The 25,901-nt window shown below is 39.1% G+C and overlaps 3 protein-coding genes across 5 annotated transcripts; 1 reads left to right on the top strand and 2 right to left on the bottom strand.

Annotated features, from left to right (window-relative positions):
• Window positions 1-399: 399 nt before the first annotated feature.
• Window positions 400-2,031, top strand: LOC141692623 (uncharacterized). Its single transcript, XM_074497514.1, has 2 exons — window positions 400-1,065; window positions 1,153-2,031. Exons 1-2 carry the CDS (start codon window positions 777-779, stop codon window positions 1,869-1,871), a joined length of 1,008 nt encoding a protein of 335 aa, XP_074353615.1. The 5' UTR covers window positions 400-776; the 3' UTR covers window positions 1,872-2,031.
• A 406-nt stretch (window positions 2,032-2,437) lies between these two features.
• On the bottom strand, window positions 2,438-10,503 carry LOC141693784 (beta-galactosidase 8). 3 transcript variants are annotated; one of them, XM_074498946.1, is made up of 20 exons: window positions 10,349-10,503; window positions 9,863-10,049; window positions 9,655-9,750; window positions 9,165-9,277; window positions 8,980-9,046; window positions 8,801-8,893; window positions 8,564-8,707; window positions 8,349-8,437; window positions 8,161-8,266; window positions 7,950-8,037; window positions 7,545-7,663; window positions 6,725-6,886; window positions 5,954-6,156; window positions 5,760-5,869; window positions 5,162-5,271; window positions 4,925-5,038; window positions 4,490-4,588; window positions 3,297-3,508; window positions 2,887-3,223; window positions 2,438-2,804 (listed from the first exon to the last, which is right to left on the bottom strand). In XM_074498946.1, the coding sequence occupies exons 2-20, from the start codon at window positions 10,031-10,033 to the stop codon at window positions 2,697-2,699; spliced, it is 2,541 nt and encodes an 846-aa protein (XP_074355047.1). In that variant the 5' UTR covers window positions 10,034-10,049; window positions 10,349-10,503; the 3' UTR covers window positions 2,438-2,696. The 3 variants fall into 3 exon arrangements, with proteins under 3 accessions (XP_074355047.1, XP_074355048.1, XP_074355046.1); XM_074498947.1 differs by having other exon boundaries at window positions 9,863-10,043; window positions 10,349-10,491; XM_074498945.1 differs by lacking the exon at window positions 10,349-10,503 and having other exon boundaries at window positions 9,863-10,319.
• A 7,857-nt stretch (window positions 10,504-18,360) lies between these two features.
• On the bottom strand, window positions 18,361-20,999 carry LOC141690884 (uncharacterized). The gene is made up of 2 exons (XM_074495640.1): window positions 20,831-20,999; window positions 18,361-18,974 (listed from the first exon to the last, which is right to left on the bottom strand). The coding sequence occupies exons 1-2, from the start codon at window positions 20,997-20,999 to the stop codon at window positions 18,361-18,363; spliced, it is 783 nt and encodes a 260-aa protein (XP_074351741.1).
• Window positions 21,000-25,901: the final 4,902 nt, after the last annotated feature.

Raw genomic sequence — 25,901 nt, 5'->3', positions numbered from 1 at the left:
ACTAAACATGTTGGCTTAAAAACAAAGGCTATGACTAAACATACTCCAGTCATGATGTAGCTGAGTTGATAATTTAAGTGAAATAGACCTACATCCCCGCATACACACATACACGTAAATTGTGTTTGTTAACAGCCATGTCAAGTGGATGATTTATTGTCTACTTCTTATGTCTCTGCGACTAACATCTTTTTTTTTTTATTTAAAAACAGATTTTTTTTAATCATAATAGTATCTAGTTAATTTCATAATCCAGTTTTTTGAAGATCAGTCGGGGTTGAAGCCTTGACTGCTCCTCCTTAGTTCCTCCATTAATATCTCCCCTATGAACTTAAGTTGAGTTGTTGTGGTCAGATAAATCGAATCGATTCGAGTGCTGATGTGCCTGGGCTCGACTTAGTTAGTACATGGCATAGTGAATCTCAAGAATTTTCTAACAGATATAGTTATATATATGTACTTGAATCTCAAAAGAGTTGTCTAGGCTTTGCTTCTCATCAACTCAATGATAAACTACCAGAACCAATTTTACATTAAGTTCCGTCCATATAGTCAACCGCTTAATTGGTCAGAACTACAAGGCCACATGCACAAGTAAAAACTAGCTGGCTCTCTGCTGGTTTATTACCTTCAGAAGTTACATTACCAAGAATGGAGCCACATTATTAGGCCTATCTACTTGCCATGCAACTATTTATACACCTTTTGTAACATCCATATTCTCTTCATAACATAAATCTAAGTCGAAATAGCAAACAGTTAAGTAGTGCAGATCGATGGGTCCAAGAAAGGCATTCATATTACTGGCTATTCTTTTAGTTTTCATATCTGTGGAAACTGGTTCTGTTCAGGCTCAAGGTAGTGGTAAAGATCCTGCTAACAAATACGACGTCAAGAAACCACTACCAGGAACAACTCAAGTACGAGCTGTATGCAAAACAAAAGGTGAATGTTTCAACACGACCTTGACCTGTCCATCACAATGTCCTGACAGGAAGCCCAAGGACAACAACAGCAAGGGATGTTTCATCAACTGCGGTAGCAAGTGTGAAGCTACTTGCAAAAGTAAGTTTATTTTTCTCGTCTCTTTGTACTTGTGATATGCTCTATAACTTGCATACTGAAAGCTAATGAATTGAACTTCTTTCACAGACAGGAAACCTAAATGTGATGGATTTGGTTCGTTGTGCTATGATCCTAGGTTTGTTGGTGGTGACGGAGTGATGTTTTACTTCCATGGAGCCAAGGGAAGCGACTTCGCTGTTGTGTCAGACAACAATCTGCAGATCAATGCTCATTTCATTGGCAGTAGGCCCGCAGGAAGGACACGTGATTATACCTGGGTTCAAGCTCTCTCAGTCATGTTTGACACCCACACTCTAGTTCTCGCAGCAAAAAGAGTTACAAAATGGGATGACAAGGTTGAGTCTCTTACTGTGAAGTGGGACGGGGAGGATGTCAGCATCCCCACTGATGGCGAGGCTGAATGGAGGATCATGAGCCAACAAAGAGAAGTGGTGATTGAGAGAACCGACGAGACTAACTCAGTAAAAGTCACGGTTGATGGACTGGTGGAGCTGAATTTGAGGGTGACCCCAATAGGTGAGAAAGAAAACAAGGTTCACAACTACCAACTACCATCTGATGATGCTTTTGCTCACTTGGAGACACAATTCAGGTTTTTTAATCTATCGGATCTTGTTGAGGGAATCCTGGGAAAGACTTATAGAACAGGTTATGTCAGCCCTGTAAAAAGAGGGGTGCCTATGCCTATGATGGGCGGGGAGGACAAGTACCAAACTCCATCTCTTTACTCACCTGTCTGCAAAGTATGCAGGTTTCAGCGAGAATCTGCTGTTGCTACTCTGTAGTTCTATTAAGTACTTGAAACATTCAGCATCAAACTAAGCATGTACTTGATATATGTCAGTACGTTATGTAGTTTCCTTCAAATGTGAATAAGGGTCATATAGCTTTGCCCATTTATTATCTTGTATGATGTTTATCAAATGTTAATGAGAAATTTATATATGGTTATCTATGTATTCAGCTATGATTTACTTTTAAACTATATAATTGTAATCATCAAAACCCAAACTCGTTCAATTGTAAGATAGCGTGATAGACCTCTTTCTCAATAATATTTTACTGCTTCTCTTCCCTCCATTTGAAAGGTGTTTAGCTCGATAGATTTTATTATTTTTCCGGTGAAGTCAATTACAAGAAATTTAAATACTCTTGCACACATTGATCTCCAAAGGTGAGGTCTGAGTGATATCAACTAGACTAGTGCCAGGGATAAGCAAGACAGAATTGATTAAATGCAGTTGTTAGAAACTTTTTTAATTTTTTCTGCAGGTTATTTTCTTAGTAAAATTTGAAATATTAAGTGACAAATTTATTTTAAGGCATCAAACGAAGAGGAGTACTCTCAATGTAAAGCATGATTGTCAACTTCAATATATGTTGCTCAATTGGTATGGACCACTGGTAAGAAGATGAATTATCTGCTTTTCTTTGTGATGCGAGGCACATATAAGGTGGTGCAAAATCACACTTTTCTCTAAGGATTTTATCCCGACTTGATGAGAACTGCGTTATCGCAACTCTAAGACATTTTTATTCTATTATTGTACACCTACCTGGGGATGACTTTTTGCTTATCCCCGGATTTAAGAGTAGAATGCAGAAATCTTTCATGAACATGATGCTTCTACTGCTAAACTCTTTGTAACTCCTCTACACGGGTTCCCAAATGTAGTCGCTGATACTTCGATGCTGCAACTCTTTGATCCAATGCAAGCCTGTTACAGTTGTCATTAACTACATAAGAACTGATGTGTTAGGTGAAAAAAAACTAATTTGAAAGAGTTTTAGAAATCAAACCTTCTGTACTATAGAAAGAGCCTTCTTACTGCTGCACTGACCATGGCTGAAACTTCCACAAATTCCATTAGGAGTTCCAAAGCTTGCAAACTTTATCTTAGAAATTACCTGACCAGAGTGAGGACACTCCAGTGAAACTACTGGTTTTGATGCCTTGTCAGTCATTTTATCTGTCGCCCACATGTCTACAGGAAGTGGGTGAGACTCTGACACTTGTGAACACAAACTTTCAACCTGTCTGTTAGCAAAAGAGATCTGTGTGGGATCACCACCTATTTCCTCAAACAATACTAGGATGTTCTCAGTCGGTTTCAACCATGATCGAGGAACATGGTACCTGCATTACCATTAGATCAGAATTAAATTTTGTATTGAAGAAATGCCTCCCTTTCAAATTTTGCAACACTTACATCACTTGCGATGGTTTTCCACAATTCCGAAGACATTTGTTAGAACTATAAGATCCTTTGTAATTGCAAGAGTCAGTACAACCACTGGTTTGGGCAATGTTTGTTGGCCAATAACGCCCAATGCTTTGTCCATTTACCCACGCTTCACCTTTTCCCATCCCCGTCATGTCCAGTGCAATTGGGTTATTTCCAGTAGGCTCATCAAAAGTTGTCTGTACCAACATGTCAATTAGTTTATGTTAGCACTTAGCACCACCAGATTTAAATAAAAGTTTAGAAGAGTAAGATACACAGAGTAGTGTCATCTTTCTGTTTGTTTCTTTAAATCATATGATTAAATAAGCACCGGTTAGTAAAGTGTGATCTTAGTGTCAGATCCAGACTACATATCCTGAATTTAGTGGAGTTAGAATTTCTAATCAACCTGGATATTCTAATAAATTTTAGAAGAATTTGATTATTAATAGAACTAACAAAATTAAGACGGTATAATTGTTAAAGACATCACTGCGTAATAACGACACATTCAGACTTTGTGAATAGAATTGATGAATTAATTCTCATTTGGACGATCTTAGAGAAAAGAAAAATCTTGCATTAATGTATGATACAGTTCAGTGAATATAAAATTGTCAATTGTATGGATCATGCCAAATACCAATAATATGTAAGAGAAGTATTGTCAAAGGGTTGCAGATCTTCTGCATATATATAACTAGATGAAAGTGTATTCATTTATGTTGTCATTTATGTTGTTCAATTACCGAGGCCAATCTTTTGTTTAGCAAAGAAAGGTTACACTCTCCATTTTAATTCAACTAGCTACCTTACACTCAGAATTAGTTGGAAGTCTTAACATTGTGCACGGACACACTGTCTTTACTTATAATAACGGTAGTTCAACTTTGTGCATTCTGCAGTAGCATCCAATTGTTTATGACTGCTTGATTTGCTATAGGTTGCCTTCCAATATGTAGTCAAACTTATTAGAAACAGTATATTCTTCATGTAGGGAGCAAGATATGACTTCGAAAAGTAAGTGATAGTTTAGTCTACTTACAATCAGATATCATGCCTCAATCTACAGTGCAATTGCTACTTAAAAATATGATATTATCAACTTTTTGTGATAATCTTGCATCAGATACTTTGTTTAAGAAGCTGCGGAAGGACTAAATGTAATAGGACATTACCTTGTACCATATTAGGGGCTGTTTTGTAGGCAAGGATTGGGATGCCCATAGAGATTGAGTTCCACTAGACAGGCCTAAATCTTCCCCTTTCAGTCCAACCTGAAATGAACCAAAATGATAGAGAGGGTAAATTATTTATTAAATAGTAGTAAGTTACTAATAGTAACCAGCAAAAAAATTTAGCATTGCTTCAGTTCTTTTCCTTTTGATGGCACACCTATAACCAGAGGTAGTTATTTGACAGGAAAATATATAATTTACTGTTAGTCTATTGGACTCGGTACCTATTTTCGAATATTATCCCACTTACCGAGGAAGTGTGATGTGATCACTTAACAGGTGGTCTCGTTTTTACTCCTTTAATGAAGTCAACATGGTCTAATAATAACAATGATATGGCCACCTTTAAATATTGAAATCAAATATATAACCAACCTGATATGTCCATTTCTGTGACGAAAGATCAGTAGCAGATCCCTTTGTTGAGCCTCTAAGCTGCACGGGACCAGTTACTCCAGCACCACTTAAGTCAAAAAATTCTCCATAATTCTGTCCAAAGAAATTGGTAATTAGAAAAAACATTAATAGGTAAGAGCACATGATATAAAAATTATATATGAATGAAATCATTTTAATAAATACAATGCTCGTAAAAACTTTTAAAGGTCAAACCTGAAGTCCCACTGTCAAACTCAAGAAATCGAATTTATTTGTTCCAGGTATGAGCTTGATGGGAGCATCAAGGGAAACTTTAGGATGACCGTTACCTCCTATAGCACTCCCTACAGAAAGCCATAATGTGGTACAAATGTAAGTACAGGTTTGAGCAGTTTTAAGAGGCTCATTAAAGAACACGAGTTTTTGAATCTGAAACAAGGAACATTTGTAGGCTTCTTCTTTTTTGGGTTAAGATCAATTATAGAAATGTATACACTCACACCCTGCCTCCACTGGGGTTCAAACCCTTAACCTCTTATTACCAAGAGGAGAGGAGTATCTCGGAGGCTGAGTATTGAAGATATATCTAGTTGACTATCTTTCTCAGTTCGACTTTCATAGTCAGAATTGGCAGCAAGCAAAGGCTGAAGATTCTATTGAGATTAAATTGAAGGTTGATTAGCATTATTTAAGGTTTCATCTCTGATAATTATGTAATTTGAGTAAGTTTTCTGAGAAATAATCAAATAAATAAGGTATGCAGTTTGAACTGCCAAGCATCAATATCGAAAAAGATGCCAAAATCCACTACAAGAAAATTTTAGTGTATTACCTTCAAGCTTCCCATTGACAAAAGCATGAAGAACATGCCCAAGTGACTCCACATGCAGAACTGTTTGAGATCCATTGTCAAGGTAAGGTTCATCACCTTTTACTTCGGTGCTGCAGAAATAGAACGGTAGTAAATTACAACTACTAATGAAACCAGAAGATATAACGATTAGCAATGAATATATATATATGTACCTTAGCGAATACCACATATAGTCACTCTTATCAGCTGTCGTGTTTATTTGCTCCAATAATCCAGGTTTTGTGAATGCACTTTCACTTGAAATACCTACAGGTTCCTTGATCGAACTCCAACCAGATGCAAGTGCTTTAGAAGAAGTAATTTCATCTCCTAAAGAGTTTCTGACAAATGTTGGAACTGTGGCCATTGAGTTGATCTATCATATAAAAGGTTTATAAAATTAGCTGATGCCTTAGTTTCAATAAATTGAATAGTGCACTCAAATCATAATTATGATTACACTTTACACAGAATCAATACAGTATGCGAGAAATTGTTGATGAAGTTCTGTTCCTTTTGTGTGTAAATATGATTTAATTATGGTAATGTACTAATTTTTGACCTTCTAAACATTAGAACATGAATAATACTACAACTAAACAAGAAATAACAATACAGTTGCCGAATGATTATAGAAAATATAAGTGATTTAAGTTTCTTTCCTTCATAGGTTCAGATTAATTGGGTTCTGCCAAATTAGTGACGGCCACCATTGTTTGATTGCAGTAATATGTATCAAAGCGTAAAGTTTGAACAAATTTAAAGCTAACCTGACCATGTCTGGGATAAATACATTTTATTATTTTTTTATTACCATTTACCATCCTTACATTACCATACAAAGCAAAAACAAATGGAGAGAAAACATCACCCGATCATACTTGGCAGACAAAGAACAGATAAGCATGACTGCTTAGAGTATAACATAATAATCTGATGCACACCTTGGCAGTATTAAAAGCGACGTTCTTGCAGTCAGGTAAGATGCTCACAGACCATGCAGGCAAGTAGTACGATTTGCCACTAAAGGTCACATTTGCATCAGAACTGGAACCGAAATTTGCCAGGAAAGCAGAACATCCTGAACCTGATTTATAAACACTGGCCTAAAACAAGTCGAAAGCATGTCAGATATAGAAAACAACAGGTTAAGCATGGAGGAACCTTTTCAACTAGAACATTGTGCATCTTTAGCACTCCTATGACCTCGCGACTAAATAGTACCATCATATATAACATCTAACAAAACATACTCCAAGTAGCACTATCTTTACGATAACCAGATATCACACACACATTGAAAGCTCATATATATTTATATATTTAAAAGGTTTAATTTTAAATATTGGTATCGATCGTAAAGTAGACTGGCCAATTCACAAAATCAAAAAGTAGATTAAGAAAGTTTTAGTAATCAAAATTTCTGTAGCTAGTGGTATTTTATACTACTTCACAATAAATTAGTCATTGTTAACCATAAAGACCAATCATATAACTTACGAACATTTGGAATTCACAGCTTCACTTAAGAAAGATATCATATAAGCTTGCTGTGGGGCAGAAATACAGAGATCATTAGGAATTTGAGATTTTGAGTGTTGTTTAGTAGTACGGTGGAAGTACACATCCAGGTCTTGGAATATTACAATTTTTAAGAAAGCAAGTGATTCAAAAGAAACCTTCTGATTTACTAGCGAAGAAGATTAAAAACAAAGCTATATTGTGAGCGAACATTGTTTAAGGAGTCAAGACTTATTATTATACCTCTAGATTTGTACCAAGGGAAGTGGTTGTTGGATCAGTTGCCACCATTGCTTCTTCACAGAGCTTTACAGCCTTGTGAAGTTCTTTAAGATGACCCCATTTAGGTTGTCTGAGAAGTCCTAAACACAAGTGAAATGATAAGTTATGTTCTGTGTCTATATGCATAAAAAACAGAAATATACTATTTGCACATGATAGATTAATAAAAACCGAGAAACTGTAGCCCATTGTGGCTATTGGGGAAACAGGAAACAGCGGAAGATCAATTTTTTTACTTTCCGGGCTCAATGATTTGCAATTACTAGTAGAAGAATTTTCTACTGGCAATTGTGTTGCTGGATCAAATATAGCGGATTTTCGCATTTGTGCACTAGAAATAACACTGGTACATTACAAAAAGCTAACCATATTCGTCAATAGGAGCATCGTAATCATAGCTGGTAGATATAAATGGTCCACCAGAAGATCGGCCAAAGTTGGTACCACCATGATACTGTCAAAAGAAAACAACACACCTCTTCATTGGTCAGTTCATGGCTTTGGGCTACACTGGTCATAAGGAAACAATTGTAATCCTCATAAAGAACTTGCACACAAGAGTTGCATAATATAGTACCATGTAATAATTTTGAAAGGTGCCACCTCGCTGATAAAAGCGTGCCACTGCATATGCAAGATCTTCGACAGGTCTATATGGGACAGCACCACCAAATGCAAGAAACCTAAAGATTCCAAATGACAATGAGTTCACATTTTGAAGTCAGCAATTAACTTGTGTCCAATTGATCAACAAATATGACTTACCATCCACTCCAATTTTCAGTCCACATTTTAGGTTTCTTAGGAGAATTCGGGGTGAACCCATCACAATAAAATCCATTGCAAGTGTTGATCTGTATAACACAATGTACATTTACCCAACCTATTAGTGTTCTATTGCAAGATTAATTTTGAAGAAAAATCCTTGCTATACAAACCGATGATGGTACACTATTGGTTAAGCTAAAAGTAGCACTCACGAGTGGATCAGGAGTGTCTGCCTGCTGGCACATCACCCATGGAACCCCTGTATTGAGAGATGTAGCCATCGCAGCTGCCCAATTCACATATGGCTTGGCATCAGGCCCGTAGTGTGATTGCACATTTCCATACTCATTTTCTATCTGTTATATAGATTAAAGATGTAAAGCTGGGAAGAAAACACAAGATTCTGATAACCAATTCTTTTCTAATCAACCAAGAATGTACGAAGTTACCTGGGATAAAATAATCGGCCCCCCTTGTGATGCATAAAGTTCTTCTTGCTTCATTAGGTCCACAATCTTCGCAGTAAAACGCTTCATCTCCGCCTAAAGAAGACAAACTTGTTAAATAAATTCATGTATCCAATCAAAGAATCCAAACTAACACAACCAAAAGGTAGAAGGGAAAGAACCTTGAACGGCTCGTTATTAGTCCTAAACTTAATCCCAGGTATGAAATGCAACCAAAGTGGAAATCCCCTGTTTTTTAACACACGTCTTAGAACACATAATCTAAGATAGCAGTACAAACATATTGTAAAACTATAAACTTATATAAAAACATTCATTTATATAGTGGCATATAATATATGATTACCCGTAATTCCACTCAGCACAAACATAAGGACCAATTCGAAGATGAGCATATAGACCAGCATCCGCAATCAACTTTAAGAACTTAACTAAATCATTTCTTCCTTCAAAATTGAACTGCATAGTTATGTTCGCAAGGAAATCAGTATAACAAACACAAGTATCATTATCATTCATCTACACATACATAAACAAAACAAATTGGCCACCAGCCACAGCTGTATAGCTAGTCAGCCAACCCATTTAACCCCGAATTTGAAATAACAATTGTCCGAATTTGAAGTGTTTCCACTAAAACTTATGGCACTGGACTAACAATCGAAGCCGTTACCATTAAAGTAAGATAAATTGGTTTAGAATCACTTCATTACATTCCAAACTGTAGCCGTTTACTCGGTCTCAGACAGACATATGTATACAGACACAAGTCCGGCTCAGACGAGAAGTATACTTGAAATGAAGACTCCATTAATATAAATAAATTAAGACAGAACCTGGTTCCGAACAGGTTCATGCAAATCCCAGAAAACATAAGTCTCAATCACATCCAAACCTCCATCTTTAGATTTCTGAATTAAGTCCGGCCACATCTGCATTTACACATTAACAGTAATAAACACAAAAATTATCAAAAAAAAATGCGCAAAAATTACACACACCACAGAATCAAAGCGGGAAAAAAACAAAGAGAAATGAATGTACATCAGGAGTGCTCCGAGGATAATGAATAGAACCCGAAACCAAAACTCTCCGCTTCCCATCAATAACAATAGCCCGATGATCATACGTCACACTGACTCCCAACGTCGTCGTTACAAAATTTCCCACCAATAAAAATACAAACAAAATCATCATACACTCTGTTCCTCTCATCTTCAAAATGCTGCAGCTGCCACAATTTGACATTAACTAACTACTGTACTTGATACATAAACAGTAGAGTGCGCGTGTGTTATATATACGTGCACCTTGTCTCCACTGACTTTCGAAAATTAATAACAAATTTTTAATTTCTAAGTTCTGACATGCCTTCAAAAAACAGTAGATGTTATTTTAAATCCTCGACAAAATCTTTAAAAATCAGTGACAAATATTGACAGACAAAACATAAAAGAAAAGAATGTGTAAGGTGTGAAAATGTGAGGGGAATAAAAAGAGGAAGTTGGAAGCGGAGTGAAGCTAACATACGCCGGAGAAGACACGTAAACTTAAGATTAGCAGCAAAATTATCCTTGTTGTCGTATTTAGTCTTCTTCTCTTTACTCCTCTGTACCTGTCACGGACCGATACATACATACGTTGTATTATATATATGACTCATGTGTGCATGTAGATAAAGTGGGTTACATTAAATTCATAGCTTTTATGATTTACAGTTCGTGAGTTGCACCCACCATTGCGATTGTGACGTGTTTTTGGAAAATGAAAATAAAATTTAACATTATTATTCGGGACCATTTGGCTCAAAGTCTCACTACACTACTTTGTACAAGAAAACAAGGAACAAGAGAGTAGCAGCAGTGAGTTCAATATGCACATCGCCGGGGGACACTATTACAAAGCAAGGCATTTACAACAAATAATGAAAATGCAATTAAAATTTTAATCTTAATGCTAGCCAAATTAAAATTTTACTATAGTTTTAATATGAACGTTATGGGAAATAAATGTTCGAACTCGTAACTTTAGAAATTCGAACTCATAAGTCATTTACTTGTACATGTAAGCCCTGTATATTTACTTGCTTTGACTGGACCCTCAAAGTCATCATATTTTTGTGTCATCTTTCTTTTGAAATGGTAGTTGTGATGCGCCATGTTTATGATCATTTTGTTTTTAAAATCTAACACAATGCTTCATTGTGTTATATAATTATCAAATTTATTCTTAAAATATTTAGAGATTTTTAAAAATTAATGAAATCATAAATAAATTTAGAAAAATGGAATTTTTGATCATTTATCTAAAATAATTTATGCTAGAGTAACATTCTGATATAAAAAATTTAATATATTTCACAATTTGATCTGAAAAAATGTATTACCTATTTTTGTTTGAAACCTATTGTATTAAGAAACACAAATGACAAACGAAGCATGTAAATTAATAGTCTTTAATCAAACAAAGCCGGTTGTGATAGTAATAAAAAAACAATAAAAGGGTATGTTAGTTCTTTGAAACAAAAAAAAAAAGAGAAGAGTAGAAAATGGAAGTAGAAAAGGTTGGTGGAAAGGTCATATCTTGACTTGTTTTTCTCCGGTTGGGATTAATTTATTTGAGACGCGGTGCAATTTTACATAAAATTCTTAAACCCTTTTGTCACGACTTGTATCTTTCACATATTAACTTGACCCCAAGCTTTTGTTATAGATTCTCTTCCACCATTTTCTTTTACATCAACATAGTAAATGGATTGTTTTACACGCGTGGTTAAAAAAAATTAAGCTCATTGATAACTTCGGTGAGCGAGCGGCTCCGTCCGACGCCGTTCCTGGACCTTCTGGGTATAAATGAGGTGTAGTTGCTGGTTGGGCGCATGCAAAACAACACCGGAAGGGCTCCCACGGCGCCTCCGGTGTAAGAATAAGAACAGGGTTCTGGAGAAGATGAAGATGTATATATGTCATGGAAAGGTTGCTGTGTGTGTATGGATATGAGAGAGAGAGTGAGTATGCAAGAGTGTAGATATTTTCTAACCCCTAAACCCTTCAGCCTTGGGGGTATATATAGCCCAAAGGTAGGGTTTAGGGGTTGTTACCTCTAAATCAGGGTCGTTGGATCTTGGGAGTAGAGGACGCCTGACTTAGGTGGATTGCTTACACGTGTCCAGGGGAGGACCACCTCCAGGGTGTCCTAACGGCCTTCTGACACGCGTCGTGCTTGTCTGGTGTGTTGGTTGTTGATAGTTGTCACAGTCACGTGCCCACGTACCCTTCTTTGGCGGGTTGCGGGATGTGCATGTATTTACTGGGACCCCCCTCATGGTGGTCTCAGCCCTGATCCGGATCCGGGTAGGCAGGTGGTCCGGGTCCCGGGTTGGATCCGGATCCGGGTCATGGGATGGACCCGGGCCTGGCCTCTCCATTTGATTGTTCTGGGGGAGGGGGGTCTCGGTCCATCGATCGAGCCCGGTATCCTTTAGGTCCAGGTTGAGTCCTAGCCGGGTCTCTTATACCCTATCATTTGCCCCTCACTCCCTTATGCAGATTTTCTGTACGAGGGAGTAGAGTAGAATTACATAGTTGCCTTAGGAGAAAATTTTTGCTCATGGTTGCCCCCCAATCCGGATCTGGTGTAGTAGATGCCAATCTGGATTAAGGTAGAGTAGATGCTTTAGAAAAATTTATGCTCCTGGTTGCCCCCTAATCCGGATCTGGTGTAGTAGATGCCAATCCGGATTAAGGTTGAATAGTTGCTTTAGAAAAATTTCTGCTCCTGGTTGCCCCCCAATCCATATCTGGTGTAGTAGATGCCAATCCGGATTAAGGTTGAGTAGATGCTTTAGAAAAATTTCTGCTCATGGTTGCCCCCCAATCCGGATCTGGTGTAGTAGATGCCAATCCGGATTAAGGTAGAGTAGATACTTTAGAAAAATTTCTGCTCCTGGTTGCCCCCCAATCCGGATCTGGTGTAGTAGAGAAATACCCAGATTGACCCTGGGTAATTTTTGCTTCCAAATCTGTATCCGGTTGAAAATGATCCGGGTTAGGTCCTTGGTCCGGGTAGTGGGCCGTGGAATCTGAAGAGTCGAATAGTTGCAACATTTTTCTTTTATTCCCTCCCACAAATTTGAATTTTGGGCAGTTATTTCCTAGAAATCCGCCCCATGATCATTGAGGGGTTTAAATGTGCTTTAATATGTGTATATATAAATATATAGATACACCAGGGGGTTTTTTGTTTTTTTTGTTTTTGTAACTGCTTTGCCAGCCAACCACACCCTGCCACGTGGCAGGGGCTGTTCCTTCTCTGGGGCCTATAAAAAGTTGGTTCTTCCTTTCATTTTATTCTTTATCTCACCAAAAAGAAACAAACGAAGCCCAACAGTCTCCCTTCTCTTTCGAAGTTTTGCGTTTCTTGCCCGAGATTTCCGCCGCCGTACCATTGTTCCTTCTCTTTTGGTTGCTATTTAGGAGTTCTTCTTCTTTCTTCCTTTTCAATTTATCGCATTTTCTCTTTAAATTGATGCATGCTTCGAGTTTATCTTTCATCCGCGAATTGACAATACAAATCGGCCTTTTTAGTGTTATTTCGTGGTGGATGTGTTTGTTTTGTGCTTTTTCCTGTTTAGATCTGTAGGTTTTGGACTTTTTTGCGATGTTTCTTGTACGAAAAATTGGGTTTTGGGTTCGATTTTTCTGGGTTTATTGGGGCTGTTCTTCGTTTGAATGCGTGTATGTGTATGCTTGTTTGTGTATTTTGCTTTTTGATTTTCTAGTTGACTGTTTGTGGGTTGAAGGTTTTGATCTGGACCCGGGTAGTGGGTATAGGATCCGGATCTGAGGGAAGTGTTTGGGTAAAATTATATGATGGGTTTTTAAGCTATTTTTGGTTGCTTTGGATCCGGATCAGGGTGCTTGCCACCGGGATCCGGGTCCATGATTTTTGATATTTTTTGGTTTGTAGTTAACATGATCCGGATCGTTGATATTTTTCCAGGTTGGACTTGCATTGGTGGTCCGGATCATTAGGTTATGCTAATACTAACATAACGCACTTGATCCGGACCGCTTAGCAAAACTAATAAAATTTATAGGGCCCAGGCTTACTGACCTTCATTTTAATAGGTATATGGTCCGGACCAAGGAGCGGGCTAGGAGAGTGTTTAACTGCTACCCAAACTTTTCCGGAGACGAGAGTGATCCGGATTCCTTTGATAGAGAATAGATCTGGGTCGAGATGGTAAAGAAAGCCTCCCCTTCCACCGAAATAATCTCAAAGTTCCGGTATAAAAAGATGCCAGGGGGTTCAGTTCCCTTCACGCCCGAGGGGTATTGGATAGATGTGAAGTACCATTTTGTTGAAAAGCCGACCGAGATTCAAAATGAGGTCTATTATAGCCGGGTTAGGTATGATAGACAGCCTAACAGTCATCCCGGGGTATATAACCAGGAAGCTCTCGAGAGGATGTTTGCTGAGTTCCCTATAAGCCGCGATCACTATCAGTTGAAGGACTCGTTCTCTGAGGCAGATCCGGGTGAGATGAATGAGGCGGTCCGGGCTGCTTTCCAGTTGACGCCCGAAATTAAGTGGAGATGGCTGGAACCCCATGAAAGGATCTATCATCGGCCGGGAGACGGCTTTGTTCCGGTCTGGATAATACATCTTAGGTCTGGGTGGAGTCCTCGGTGCCACATGTTCATCAAACACCTCTGCAAGCATGTGTACAGGATATTCCCGATGCAAATCACTCCTAATGGGATAAAGTCGATGACCTGGTTCATCGCTTGCTGTAATAAATCCGGATTCCTGCCTACTTTGAAACTCTTCCACCAGATTTTCTATCTCTCTAAGTCAAGTCAGAAACCTTTCTATGAGACTAGGTTCCGGGCCTCGGAGTGCGGTTATGGTCCGGGTAGGGCTAAGCCAATCATGCACCAGTCTTCTCATAAGTATTGGAATGGGGAGATTATCCTATTGAAGGGATACAACTTGGCTTATCTCCCCTACTTTACGACTGAGGGAGTTCAAACTAAGTTCAACCCGGTTGTGCTGGAAGGCCGGGTTGTTACTCAGATCAGATGTTTCTATGAATCTCTCGAGTTCCAGCCGACTCGGGACACATTTATGAATCATAGGCTGCTCTTTAATCTCGGTTGTAAGTTTTCCTTTAATATATGTTGCTCTTGATCCGGATCTCCCTCCCCGCCTGACGATCCGGATTATGTTTCCTTTTTCTTTTTACTTGTAACTAGTTTTGATAGAATGTTTGCCTGGCCTTTGATCCGGGTCCCATGCTTCGCTTGATGATCCAGATAAAGGTCCAGTTCGCCTTTTTACTTGTAATTTTCCTGGATAAGTTGTTTGCCTTTGATCTGGATCTCTCTTATTCTGCTTGATGATCCGGATCAAGGTCCAGTTTGCTTGTAATCTGTTTGCATAAGTTGTTTGCCTTTGATCCGGTATTTAATCTCCTTTTGTTTCATTTCTGCAGGTTTGCCTCATTTTAACCGCAATTTCCTAAAAATCATGTCTTCTTCTGCTTATGCTGCTACTTTCAACACTCTCGGGTTGGCCTTTAAGATGAGTAAGGGAGCCCCGGGTCCCGGATCTGGTTCTGCAGATATTGAGGGATGAGCCGAATCCTCCGTTCCTCAGAACATCCCGGATCCGGGCCACGAGTCAGAGCCTGAGGTGCAGAAGATTCCGGGCGGTGATGATCCTCCGAGGAAGAAAAGAAAGTTCGTCCCGACCAAGCCCCCCTGTAGCAAAGCTGTGGTTTCCAACCGGGTTGTATGCGATTCGGAAGGCAGAGGGCCAGATGGAGAGGCCGTGAAGATAGGTACCAAATCTCTGGTCGACCTGGCCGGGTTCATGTCCAGTATTCCTTCCGAAGATGACTGGGAGGAGGTTGAGGGATACAGCATGGCGGCTGCTTTGAAGAGGGTGACAGGTCAATGGGGGCAGGTAATTTCTGAATTTCTAAGTTCTTAGTTCCAGATTATGCCCCCCAATTCATTCTGTAAGCTTCTTTTTTTTTGTTTCTTCTCAGCTCAGGAGTGCCATATCTATCTGCTCTGATGTTGCTTTTACTGAGATCCGGGAGGCCACAACCGAACTAACATCGAGAAGATACGTGCTGATACTTTGAAGGGAGAGCTGGAGGAGGCCTGGGAGAGCTTCCGGGTGGTTAAATCAGGATTAAATGAAAAGCTGAAGGAGTCAGAGGACCGGGCTGAGGGGCTTGCCAAAGAAGTAGAGAGGCTTAAGGCTGAACTTGCTGCCAAGGAAAACTTGAACAAGGAGGCTATAATTGCCGAATTTAAGTCCAGTGATGTTTATGACTTCAGGGTTGCCCAGGCCGGGGTGCCCGAGGTCCACAGATCCTGGGTCATTGCCGAACATCACATCAAGACCGACCCCTTGGAATCTTGGGAGAGCTTCATCCAGGAGTTCCTTGCTGCGAAGGCTGTAGTTGAGCAGGGTCAGGGGGAACCGGAACCCTATGACGGTCCCACCCCCAGCTTCCTTTAGATCCGGACCAGCATTGATAGGCTTCTCGGGCCCAGCCCTGTAATTTTTCTTTTACTAGGATTCGTGATTTTCGTACTTTGATTTGAACGATTTGTAATTTTTGGATTTGTTCCGGGTTGGTGGCAATCCGGATTCTGCCTTTAATTTCCAATTCTTTTTCCTTGTACTTTTTTACCACCGTAGAAAATTTTTGCTTTTATGAGCGATCCGGATCCTGGCCCAATTGCACAAACGATCCTGATCCAGGTTGTGGTTATGGCCCCCAATCCGGATTGGGTTTATATCCGGGTTGTTCCGGATATGAAGCCTTATCCGGGTTGACTTTGATATTTTATAGTATATCAATCCGGATTCGAGTGCTTATACCGGTTGATCTTTGCTTTTGAATTTTTGTTTTAATCCGGGTATGATACCAATCCGGATTGATGTTTTCTTATTTACCTTATATGTTTGGAAAATATTCTTACATAATGGTTGCTTTCAATCCGGGTATGATACCCACCCGGGTTGATGTTTGGTTGTTTGCTTTATGTACTTAGAAAATATGAGTACATAATGGTTGTTTTTAACACGGATTCGAATACTTATCCGGGTTAATTTTCAGTTTTGGATTTGCTCTCAATCCGGGCATGATACCCACCCGGGTTGATGTTTGCTTCTTTGCTTTATGTACTTAGAAAATATGAGTACATAATGGTTGTTTTTAACCCAGATTCGAATGCTTATCCGGGTTGATTTTTAATTTTGAATTTGCTCTCAATCCGGGCGTGATACCCACCCGGGTTGATGTTTGCTCTATTACTTAGAAATTTTCTAAGCAAATAGTGGTTGCTTTTGTTTTTTGCTTTGAATCCGGTTGTAACTATATCCGGATTGTTTTTTGCTTTGTTTACTAGTAATTTAAAAGTAATAACTTTCTAAGAAAGGAAAATTCTTTTCATTGAATTGAAAATTTTCTTCATACAAAATATAGGATCATAAATTGGTTGTTTTCCATAGGCTACAAGTTTTGGCTGCTTTTGGTTGCTTCTTCTACTGGTAAAATTTTCTGAGCCTGAGTCCATGCCATGTATTTGGTATCTCAGATTCATCCATGTTCATGAGCTTGTATGTTCCTCGCATTAGAACTTCCTTGACTTTATATGGGTCTTCCCACCTTGACATTAGCTTCCTAGTGTTGGTGGGATCTGAAGCTTCCGTGTCTCGAAGGACCAAGTCTCCAACTTGAAAGTTTTTGACCCAGGACTTCTTGCTGAAGTGCACTTTGGTTTTCTCTTTATACTATTCCATTTTTGCCACCGCCTGGTCTCGGACTTCATCAATTAGCTCAATATTTGTCCTGAGCCCCTCCTCATTTGCTATCTCATCAAAGTTGATTGCTCGATGGGAGGGGATCCTACTTCAATTGGTAGCATAGCTTCAGTTCCATAAGCCAGTTTGAAGGGGGTTTCTCCTGTGCTTGTTCGGGGGCTTATCCTGTATGTCCAGAGTACATTAGGTAATTCTTCTGGCCATTTGGTTTTGCTTTCCCTGGGCCTATTCTCAATCCCCCGGAGAAGTATTCGATTTGTTACTTCAACTTGGCCATTCCCTTGAGGGTAGGCTACAGATGACTTCTTGTGCCGGATGCCCCGTTCTTGAAGGTAGGATTCGAATTCTGAACTAACGAACTGTGGCCCATTGTCTGAGACCAGTACTCTCAGGATCCCGAACCTCATCAGGATGTTGTCCATGAATTTGATGCAATCTTGTTGGTTTATTGTTCTCATGGCCTTTACTTCTACCAATTTTGTCATGTAATCAATTGAGACTAGTAAGTACCTGAGGTCTCCTCTGGCCCTGGGGAAGGGTCCCATGATATCAATGCCCCATACGGCAAATTGGATTGGTGACAAGACTGAGGAGGGTAGGACTGGGCTCATCCGGGTGACATTGCTGAATAACTGACAATTCTAGCACTTTTTCACCAAGTCTGTTGCATCGTGGTGAATAGTTGGTCAGTAGTATCATTGTCTTATAATTTTATGAGCTAGGGCCTTTGCGGACATATGATCTCCGCATATCCCTTCATGAACCTCCATCAGGAAATATTGTGCCTCCCCTGGGCCTATGCACTTTAAGATTGGGGAGGAGAAGGTCCGGCGATATAGTATACCCTCTTCGATGAAGAACTTTGCGGCTTTGGCTTTTAACCTTTGAGCCTTCCCTTTATCTTCCGGGAGCTCTCCTTTCTCCAAGTAGTTGATAAATGGAGTCATCCAATTCGGGCTATTTTCTATTTCCATGACCTCTTCAGACTCTATGCTTGGTCTCTGCAATTCTTTGAAGTAGACGGAGCAATCCAGGTCTGATGAATTTTGAACAAGTATAGATAGTGTATCAGCCTCTGATTTCTCCTCTCTGCAGATTTGGATGACTTGGGTTTTTGGTATCAAGGCGAGGTAGCTTTGGACTAGGGCTTGATACTTTGCTAGAACTAGATCCTTGGCTATGTACTCGCCATTTGTTTTCTTTACCACGATCTGCGAGTCGTTGTAGATTTTGAGATCCTGGATCCTAAGGGTTTTTGCCAGCTTCAAGCATGCAATCAAGGCCTCGTACTCTGCCTGGTTGTTTGTTGCTGAAAAGCCAAAGGAGATTGCTGTTTGGATTGTGAATCCTTCTGGGCTCTTTAGGATGAGCCCGGCTCCTGATCTTTCATTTGTTGAAGAACCATCAACTTTGAGAGCCCAGGCTCCTATGTCTTGATCAGTGTTTCTCTCAGGGTCAATGTTCATGGGCACAGGCTCTTCTTCCGGGAAATTACATTCTATGATGAAATCAGCTAGAGCATGGATTTTGATTGCTGTTCTTGGAATGAAACTCAAGTTGAACTGACTCAGCTCGACTGCCCAATTTACCAATCTTCCTGAGATATCTGGCTTGTGTATTATTTTCCTTAAGGGTTGGTTAGTTACAATCCGTATCTCCCTTCCCTGGAAGTAGTGTCTGAGCTTCCTGGATGCTGTGACCAAGGCAAAACCAAAGTTTTCTTGCCTCGGGTATCAGGTCTCCGCATCTTTTAGCACTTGGCTCACATAATAAACTGGTTGTTGTTTGTCGTTCTCTTCCCTGATCAAGGCTGCTCCAACTGTCAGGGCCCCTGCTGATAGGTAAAGGGATAGGGGCTCCCCGGGTTGTGCTTTGGTTAACACAGGGGGTTGAGAAAAGTACCTTTTGATTTCTTCAAATGCGCTTTGTCATTCTGGGCTCCAATTAACTTCTCTCTTGTTGGTTGCTCCTTTTAACAGGTCAAAGAAGGGTAGGCATCTTTCAGCTAACTTTGAGATGAATCTTCTGAGTGCAGCCAGTGACCCTGCTAACTTCTGCACATCTTTTTGTGTTCTGGGAGGCTTCATCTCTTGGATTGCCTTTATCTTTTCTGGGTTGTCTTCAATTTCCCGGTTGCTTATCATGAATCCAAGAAATTTTCCTGCCCCTACTCCGAATGTGTACTTTTATGGATTGAGCTTGAGTGAGTATTTTCTCAAGTTGTCGAAGCATTCTCTCAGGTCTCCGATGTGCCCGGGGATGCTTGTAGACTTTGCGATCATGTCGTCGACATATGATTCCAGGTTCCTTCCAATCTGGTCTTTGAAGATTTTATTCATTGCTCTTTGATATGTTGTTCCCGCATTAGTCAATCTGAAAGGCAGCATCACATAGGCATAGACCGCCATGTAGGTAATGAAGGCTGTCTTTAGGATATCCTTGGGATTCATCTTGATCTGGTTGTACCCCGAGTAGGCTTCCATGAAACTTAGCATTACGTGCCCGGATGTTGCGTCGATCAACTGATCAATATTCGGCAGGGGATAGGGGTCTTTGGGGCATGCATTGTTCAAGTTTGTGTAGTCGATACACATTCTCCATTTCCCGTTTGCTTTTTTCACCATCACAACATTTGCCAACCATTTCGGGTACTTGACTTCGCATATTATTCCAGCTTTGAGTAGTTTCTCAATTTCTTCATCAATTGCTTTCTGCCTTTCTGGGGAAAAATTTCTTCTCTTTTGCTTGACTGGTTTCGTCTCGGGGTTGACATCCAAGCTGTGCATCGCTATGAATTCATCCAACCCGGGCATGTCTATTGGGGTCCAAGCAAATATATCAGAATACCCTTGGAGTGGTGATACCAGGTCTTTTCTGAAATTAGCCTCGAGGCCGGACCCTATCTTTATCCTCTTGGAAGGATCGCTTGTATTGATCAGAATTGTTTCTGTTTCTACAGCGGCCTCTATCTTGGATTGATCCATATTTGATACCAACTGCTGGATCCGGACCTCTGTATTCTTCTTCATATAAATCTGAGCCTGGGCTGTCATCTCTTTTTGTTGCTTTCCCCTACTTCAATTGTTTCTGAATTGGTTGCTTGCACAATATGATTGGTCTGGCCAAGGCCTAGGCTCAACTCAATCTCTTATGTGGCTTGGTTACTTTTTTGCTCTTCTGAGCTTGGTTTGGTTGCTTTTGGATCTGAGAGGGACTCAATGATCTGAACTGCTTTTCTTGCATCATCCCTTGAGTGAGGGCGATGTTTCTTAATAATGTATTGTTTCCGAAGTACCACGGCCTTTCTCTTGTTGTCTTGATGAGTTTCAGCCATTACTAGAGCCTGGCTATAACATCTTTCAGCTACCTCATAGTCTCCCTTGATTTCTCCTACCCCGGTTGGTGTTGGGAATTTGATTTTGAGGTGTGATATGGAGGTGATTGCTTGGATCCTGGTCAAGGCTGAGCGCCCGATTATGTCATTGTAGGATGAAGGAGTATTGATCACGTAGAACTTTATCACATGGGTAACTTGGTTCGGGGCCGAACCAAATATCATTGGCAAGTATAAGGTTCCCTGGATCGGGACCAAGTTGTTTCCGAACCCATACAGAGGGTCTTCTTGGCATTCATTGGAGCGTACGCTCCCAAGCTTCATCTGGTCCACAGTATGCTTGAAAAGTATGTTAACTGAAGATCCATTATTTATCAACATTCTTCTTACTTCGTTGTCAAAAATATCAAGTGTTACCACCAGGGCTTCGTTGTGATTCGGGTTGACCCCTTCATAATCCTTGCTACTGAATGAGATCATCATCTCCGGGTAGGATTGGACGGAGAACACTTCGTCTCCTGAGCCCGTGCTCCTAGGGGGAGAGTGTGACCCTCCTAGGACCACATTTACCACATTATTTCCTTTCCTTTGCCTTTCCTCTCTTTGGTTTACTTCCCGAGAGATGTACTGATTCAGGTTGGCCTTCTTAACTTGATCTTCAATGAAGTATTTTAGAGAGAGACAATTTTCAGTTTTGTGCCCATGGGTTTCATGATAGTCGCACTGCCTGTTATAAGGCCTGCTCTCCGGAGGAGTTTGCATGGGCTTTGGAGGATAATATAATGGCTTTCCCTTGATCTCCTTCAGTATTTCTTCCCGGACCCTGTTTAGTGGTGTCCATTCCGGCTCTTGCTTAGGCTCTCTTGCTTGTCTAGGTGGACCGGGATCGCTTTTGGATTCTGTCTTAGGACCCAATCTTTGAAATATTGGAGTGTTTTGTACAACATTTGTCTGTTGGGTTTGGTTGCTTTGTTTGAACTTTTTCTCCTGATGGTAACCCCCTTTCGGTCGGTCATAAGAAGATTTGTTCCTGGATCCTCCATTCCGAGTCATTCTCATCACCTGGAGCACGTCTGTTTCTTTTATGAACCGGGTTGCCATAGAGTAGGCAGCGGCCAGGCTTTGTGGCTCTTTGTTTATCAACTCTACAATATACCTCTCATTGTGATCTGGATCCAGGTTCCTACGAAATATGCTTAGAGCCTCCCTCTCATCCAGATTCGAGACTTTGTTGATGGCTTCCTGGAATCTCCGCATATAAGTTGAAAGTGCTTCATTATCATACTGGAGGATTGTCTCCAGGTGACACATCACTACTAGAAAAAGTAGAATAGACATCGCCTTTTAAACATCGGTTGCTGTTGGCACTGATGTAAAAGGTGTTTTTTACATTGGTTTTACTCAACCGATGTCTTTTTATAAGATACACATCGGTTTTTTAGACCAACCGATGTTATAAGTCTGTTTTAAAAAATTTATCAAGCGCCTCCCCCTTTCCCCCCTAACCAAACCTTTCCCTCCTTTACCAAATAATTCATTCCCTCTTAAAACTTTCCCCCTCATTTTTTGCCTTAGAAAAATATCAAGTCACAGATCCCCCTCTTTTCAATATAACATTAAAATAAAATTAAAAATTAAAATTCATACACTCTTAAAACATAAAACCAAACAAATCCAAATCTCATCATCTCTTTCCTCTCTCACTTTTGTCCACTGAACGGCTCTCGATTTCTCTCTCTCTCTTTGCTCGACTATGCTCTCCATCCCCCCCCCCCTCTCTCTCTCTCTCTCTCTCTCTACTCGAATAATCTCTCTCTGTGCTATGTGCTCTCTTTATCTCTCTATGTGCTCTCATCAAAATTTAAAGGGTCGTAGAAGGTTATTCGAGTCGGAGTTTAAAGTTCAAGTCTGAGTTTAAAGCTAAGATCGAGGTTAAATCTAATTCGGTGGTTAAAACTTGAATTCGGTAAGCTTCAAACCCTAATTTTAGAATTGGGGGTTTAAATTTGAAACCCAAAATTTTGTATTTTTTTAATTAGTTTAGTGATTACTTTAGTTGTGCATGTTAAATTGAGCATCTTACTCTAATTTTTTTTTATAATTATTTTATTGTTGTCTCAATCGCTCTTTGAATTTGAACGGAAAGTTAACAACTTATTCTAAATTAGGATTTTAGCCAGGAAGATAACAACTTTATGGTTTTGGTTGGTGATGTCTTCGACGTTCCTATTCGAAAGGATATTATTCACGGGGTTCAAGCTGGAAAAATGGCAACAGGTAACAGGTACAGGTACAGGTAACAGAACAATCTATGAAGATAACAACTTTATGGTTTCCTATGGCGGTAGTTCAAGGTAATTATATAGTGGAAGATCAAAGACAACTTGTGTCTGGGTCGATGAGTTTAGATGATTTTGGTCCTCAAGGGAATTTTGTTGGAGTGTATCATGGTCATGGAGGTCCGGAAGCAGCGCGGTTTATAAATAATCACCTGTTCGATAATATCAAGAGTACGATTTTCATTTTTGTACTCCTATTATTCCCTTTTCCTTGTGATTTCTTATTTTATTCCGTGCTTACTGACATTGTGCTACATTTTAACTATTTTTGCTAGTTAGTATTTCAGATTCTTTGTGGGGGGGGGGGGGGAATTGTCAGATTAGGTTCACTTGTGATTTTAGTTTGGCAAGTATGTGGATATTCATGTTAATGTATTATCTTTATTTTGGAAAACTGATAAATGTGGATGAAAATTATTTTGTTGAACATGGTGTAATAATGATTATTAGACATTGATTATATCATTCTCCATTCAAAACTTTATAAGATAAAGGTGTACTAATATAATTTATCAATTTATTAGATAAATGAAGGCTTGGTGTTGTGATTAATTGTTAAAAAATGATAATGGTTGTAAATACCTTAGATTGTAAATACACTAATGACTTTTTACTGCAAAAAGGTATGCTAATGTCTAAGCCTGTATAATGATACATGGTTCTCGTGTGTTAATGCATCATTCGTATTGATGCCAAAGTAGAAACATTGCCTAACAGATTTAAAGATGAATGTTAAATCTTGCTTCCACCCAAATATATCATTTATTGAACAAAAGGCCAACTCCACTGGAGGAGACATTAAAAGAGTTGGCCTATATGTTTAATTCCCTTGAGCATTTTAATTAAGTCTAGTATTAACATATCGACTTCTGGAATAACGGACACTAAGAGTGATTATCACACCTTATAATAGAGAACATGGATTGGGTTTGATATTAGTCCCCGGCATTTCAAAATTTCCTATATTATACTGGTCATATAGTCTTTGAAGTTTTCTAATGCATGTGTTGACTGACCTTTTATCTATTTATTGTGCAGACTTCACATCAGATAATGAGGGAATGTCAGCTGATGTTATCAACAGAGCTTTTCTGGAAACTACATTGCAGCTGGAGAAACGGAAACAGGTACATGTTTTGGAACTTGTACTATGATAACTTTTTAATCTTTACACCTTAGTTGCCTTTCTGCAACATTACAATTTATAAGTTGCTTGTATTTACTCTAGTTCTTTATTAATATAGGAAAGGTCTAGAGAAATTCGAAAGTCTGTATATTTCCTGAATGATGGAACTGAAACATTTTGTTTGCTGAAGCATCAGTGTTTTATAAACTTGTTTAGTTACAGAGATAGTAGTAAACATGTTTTGATATTTTATACCTCTCTAAAGTTACTTCTAAATGCTAAGTCAAGTAAAAGTCTATTTTTCTAAATTTAATATTTATGTCCATCATTATGCAGGTAATCACAACTTCAATAACCTGAATTTTATGGTCTCTATTAATCATTTACCTGTTATAAATTTTAGAAACTCCAAAGAGATGAAAGGACTGAAATTCTGATATACATGTTACAATTTAAGTCATTTCCTTAATAAAAACTCAATAGGCATCAATATTTTTTTCTTGAACTTCGAAGAGCTGGAGATAAATTTACAAAGAATCCTAGTTGACACACTTTCTACAAAAATTGAAATTAAGATCTTACTATTCTATTATTAATTGTAACTTCTTACCTTTTATGTGCAGTGGGGAATCGAACATGGAGCATGTTTTATGAAGAACCATGCAATGATTGTTGTACGGTTAACCTTCGGGTCTATTTCTTTTTATTCTTCTTCTTCTTCCATTTATCATATTTTTCTAAACATTCGCACAAACTCAATCTTATGTGTTATGTAAAGTTTAAGTTCCTTTCATACTTTTATAAAGCATCAAAAAGATATTCTTCTGGCAAGGTACTCTTTTTCCCTGTGACATAGTAATCTCACTTTAGTTCATCCGGACAGTGTCTATGTGCACACTTGTACTTCAAAAATAATCCATTTAGGATGAATCTTTATCACTCCACCTATTAAATTTAGCATAAATTTCAGTATTTCCTTTCACCTTATTAAAGAAACATAAAAGTTTCAGAGATTGTACAGGTATCACTAATTGTGAACATTCAAGGTACGTGGAGTTGTATGGATCTGGCATGACCACTGAAAAATGAAAACTATGATCTATGAGGATTTTTGGATCAAGGAAGACCAACTTAAATACTTACAGTAGCATTCTAGAAGTAGCAGGTGCAAAGCTGTTTTGGCTAACTACCGTTAATGAAATCCGTGCTTCATAGGAATTAACAAAATGAATCTAGACCGAACACATTGTGACTGTTGAATGCAATCATTATCTAAATTACTAAACAATAGATTTTACATATGATATGTACGGCAGTAAATCGCTACGATTCAAGTGCCCTTGAGTAAACCATGGGTGCTAATGTAATAGGCACATAGCTATCTTAGTATCTTCTCATTTCATTGATTTTATCCTATCTTTGCAGTTAGATTTAGTT

The sequence above is a fragment of the Apium graveolens genome, chromosome 10 (assembly GCF_009905375.1).
Source record: "Apium graveolens cultivar Ventura chromosome 10, ASM990537v1, whole genome shotgun sequence".
In the NCBI taxonomy this organism is placed as follows: domain Eukaryota; kingdom Viridiplantae; phylum Streptophyta; class Magnoliopsida; order Apiales; family Apiaceae; genus Apium; species Apium graveolens.
Note: the sequence above shows the minus strand (reverse complement) of the source record. Positions and strands in the feature narration are given on the sequence as shown.

Bases quoted from the DNA above. Each gene is read 5' to 3' on its own strand.
- LOC141693784 (XM_074498945.1), bottom strand. From the start codon at position 10,066: ATGTCAAATTGTGGCAGCTGCAGCATTTTGAAGATGAGAGGAACAGAG. The intron at 8,894-8,979 runs GTTCTTTCCCTT...TGTCTTCTTTAG, and splicing joins CTAATAACGAGCCGTTCAAG to GCGGAGATGAAGCGTTTTAC. The intron at 3,509-4,489 runs GTAATGTCCTAT...ATGTTGGTACAG, and splicing joins AGCCCCTAATATGGTACAAG to ACAACTTTTGATGAGCCTAC.
- LOC141692623 (XM_074497514.1), top strand. From the start codon at position 777: ATGGGTCCAAGAAAGGCATTCATATTACTGGCTATTCTTTTAGTTTTC. The intron at 1,066-1,152 runs GTAAGTTTATTT...CTTCTTTCACAG, and splicing joins GTGTGAAGCTACTTGCAAAA to ACAGGAAACCTAAATGTGAT.
- LOC141690884 (XM_074495640.1), bottom strand. From the start codon at position 20,999: ATGGCTGAAACTCATCAAGACAACAAGAGAAAGGCCGTGGTACTTCGG. The intron at 18,975-20,830 runs GTAACCAAGCCA...TTGGCTTTTCAG, and splicing joins AAGCTCAGAAGAGCAAAAAA to CAACAAACAACCAGGCAGAG.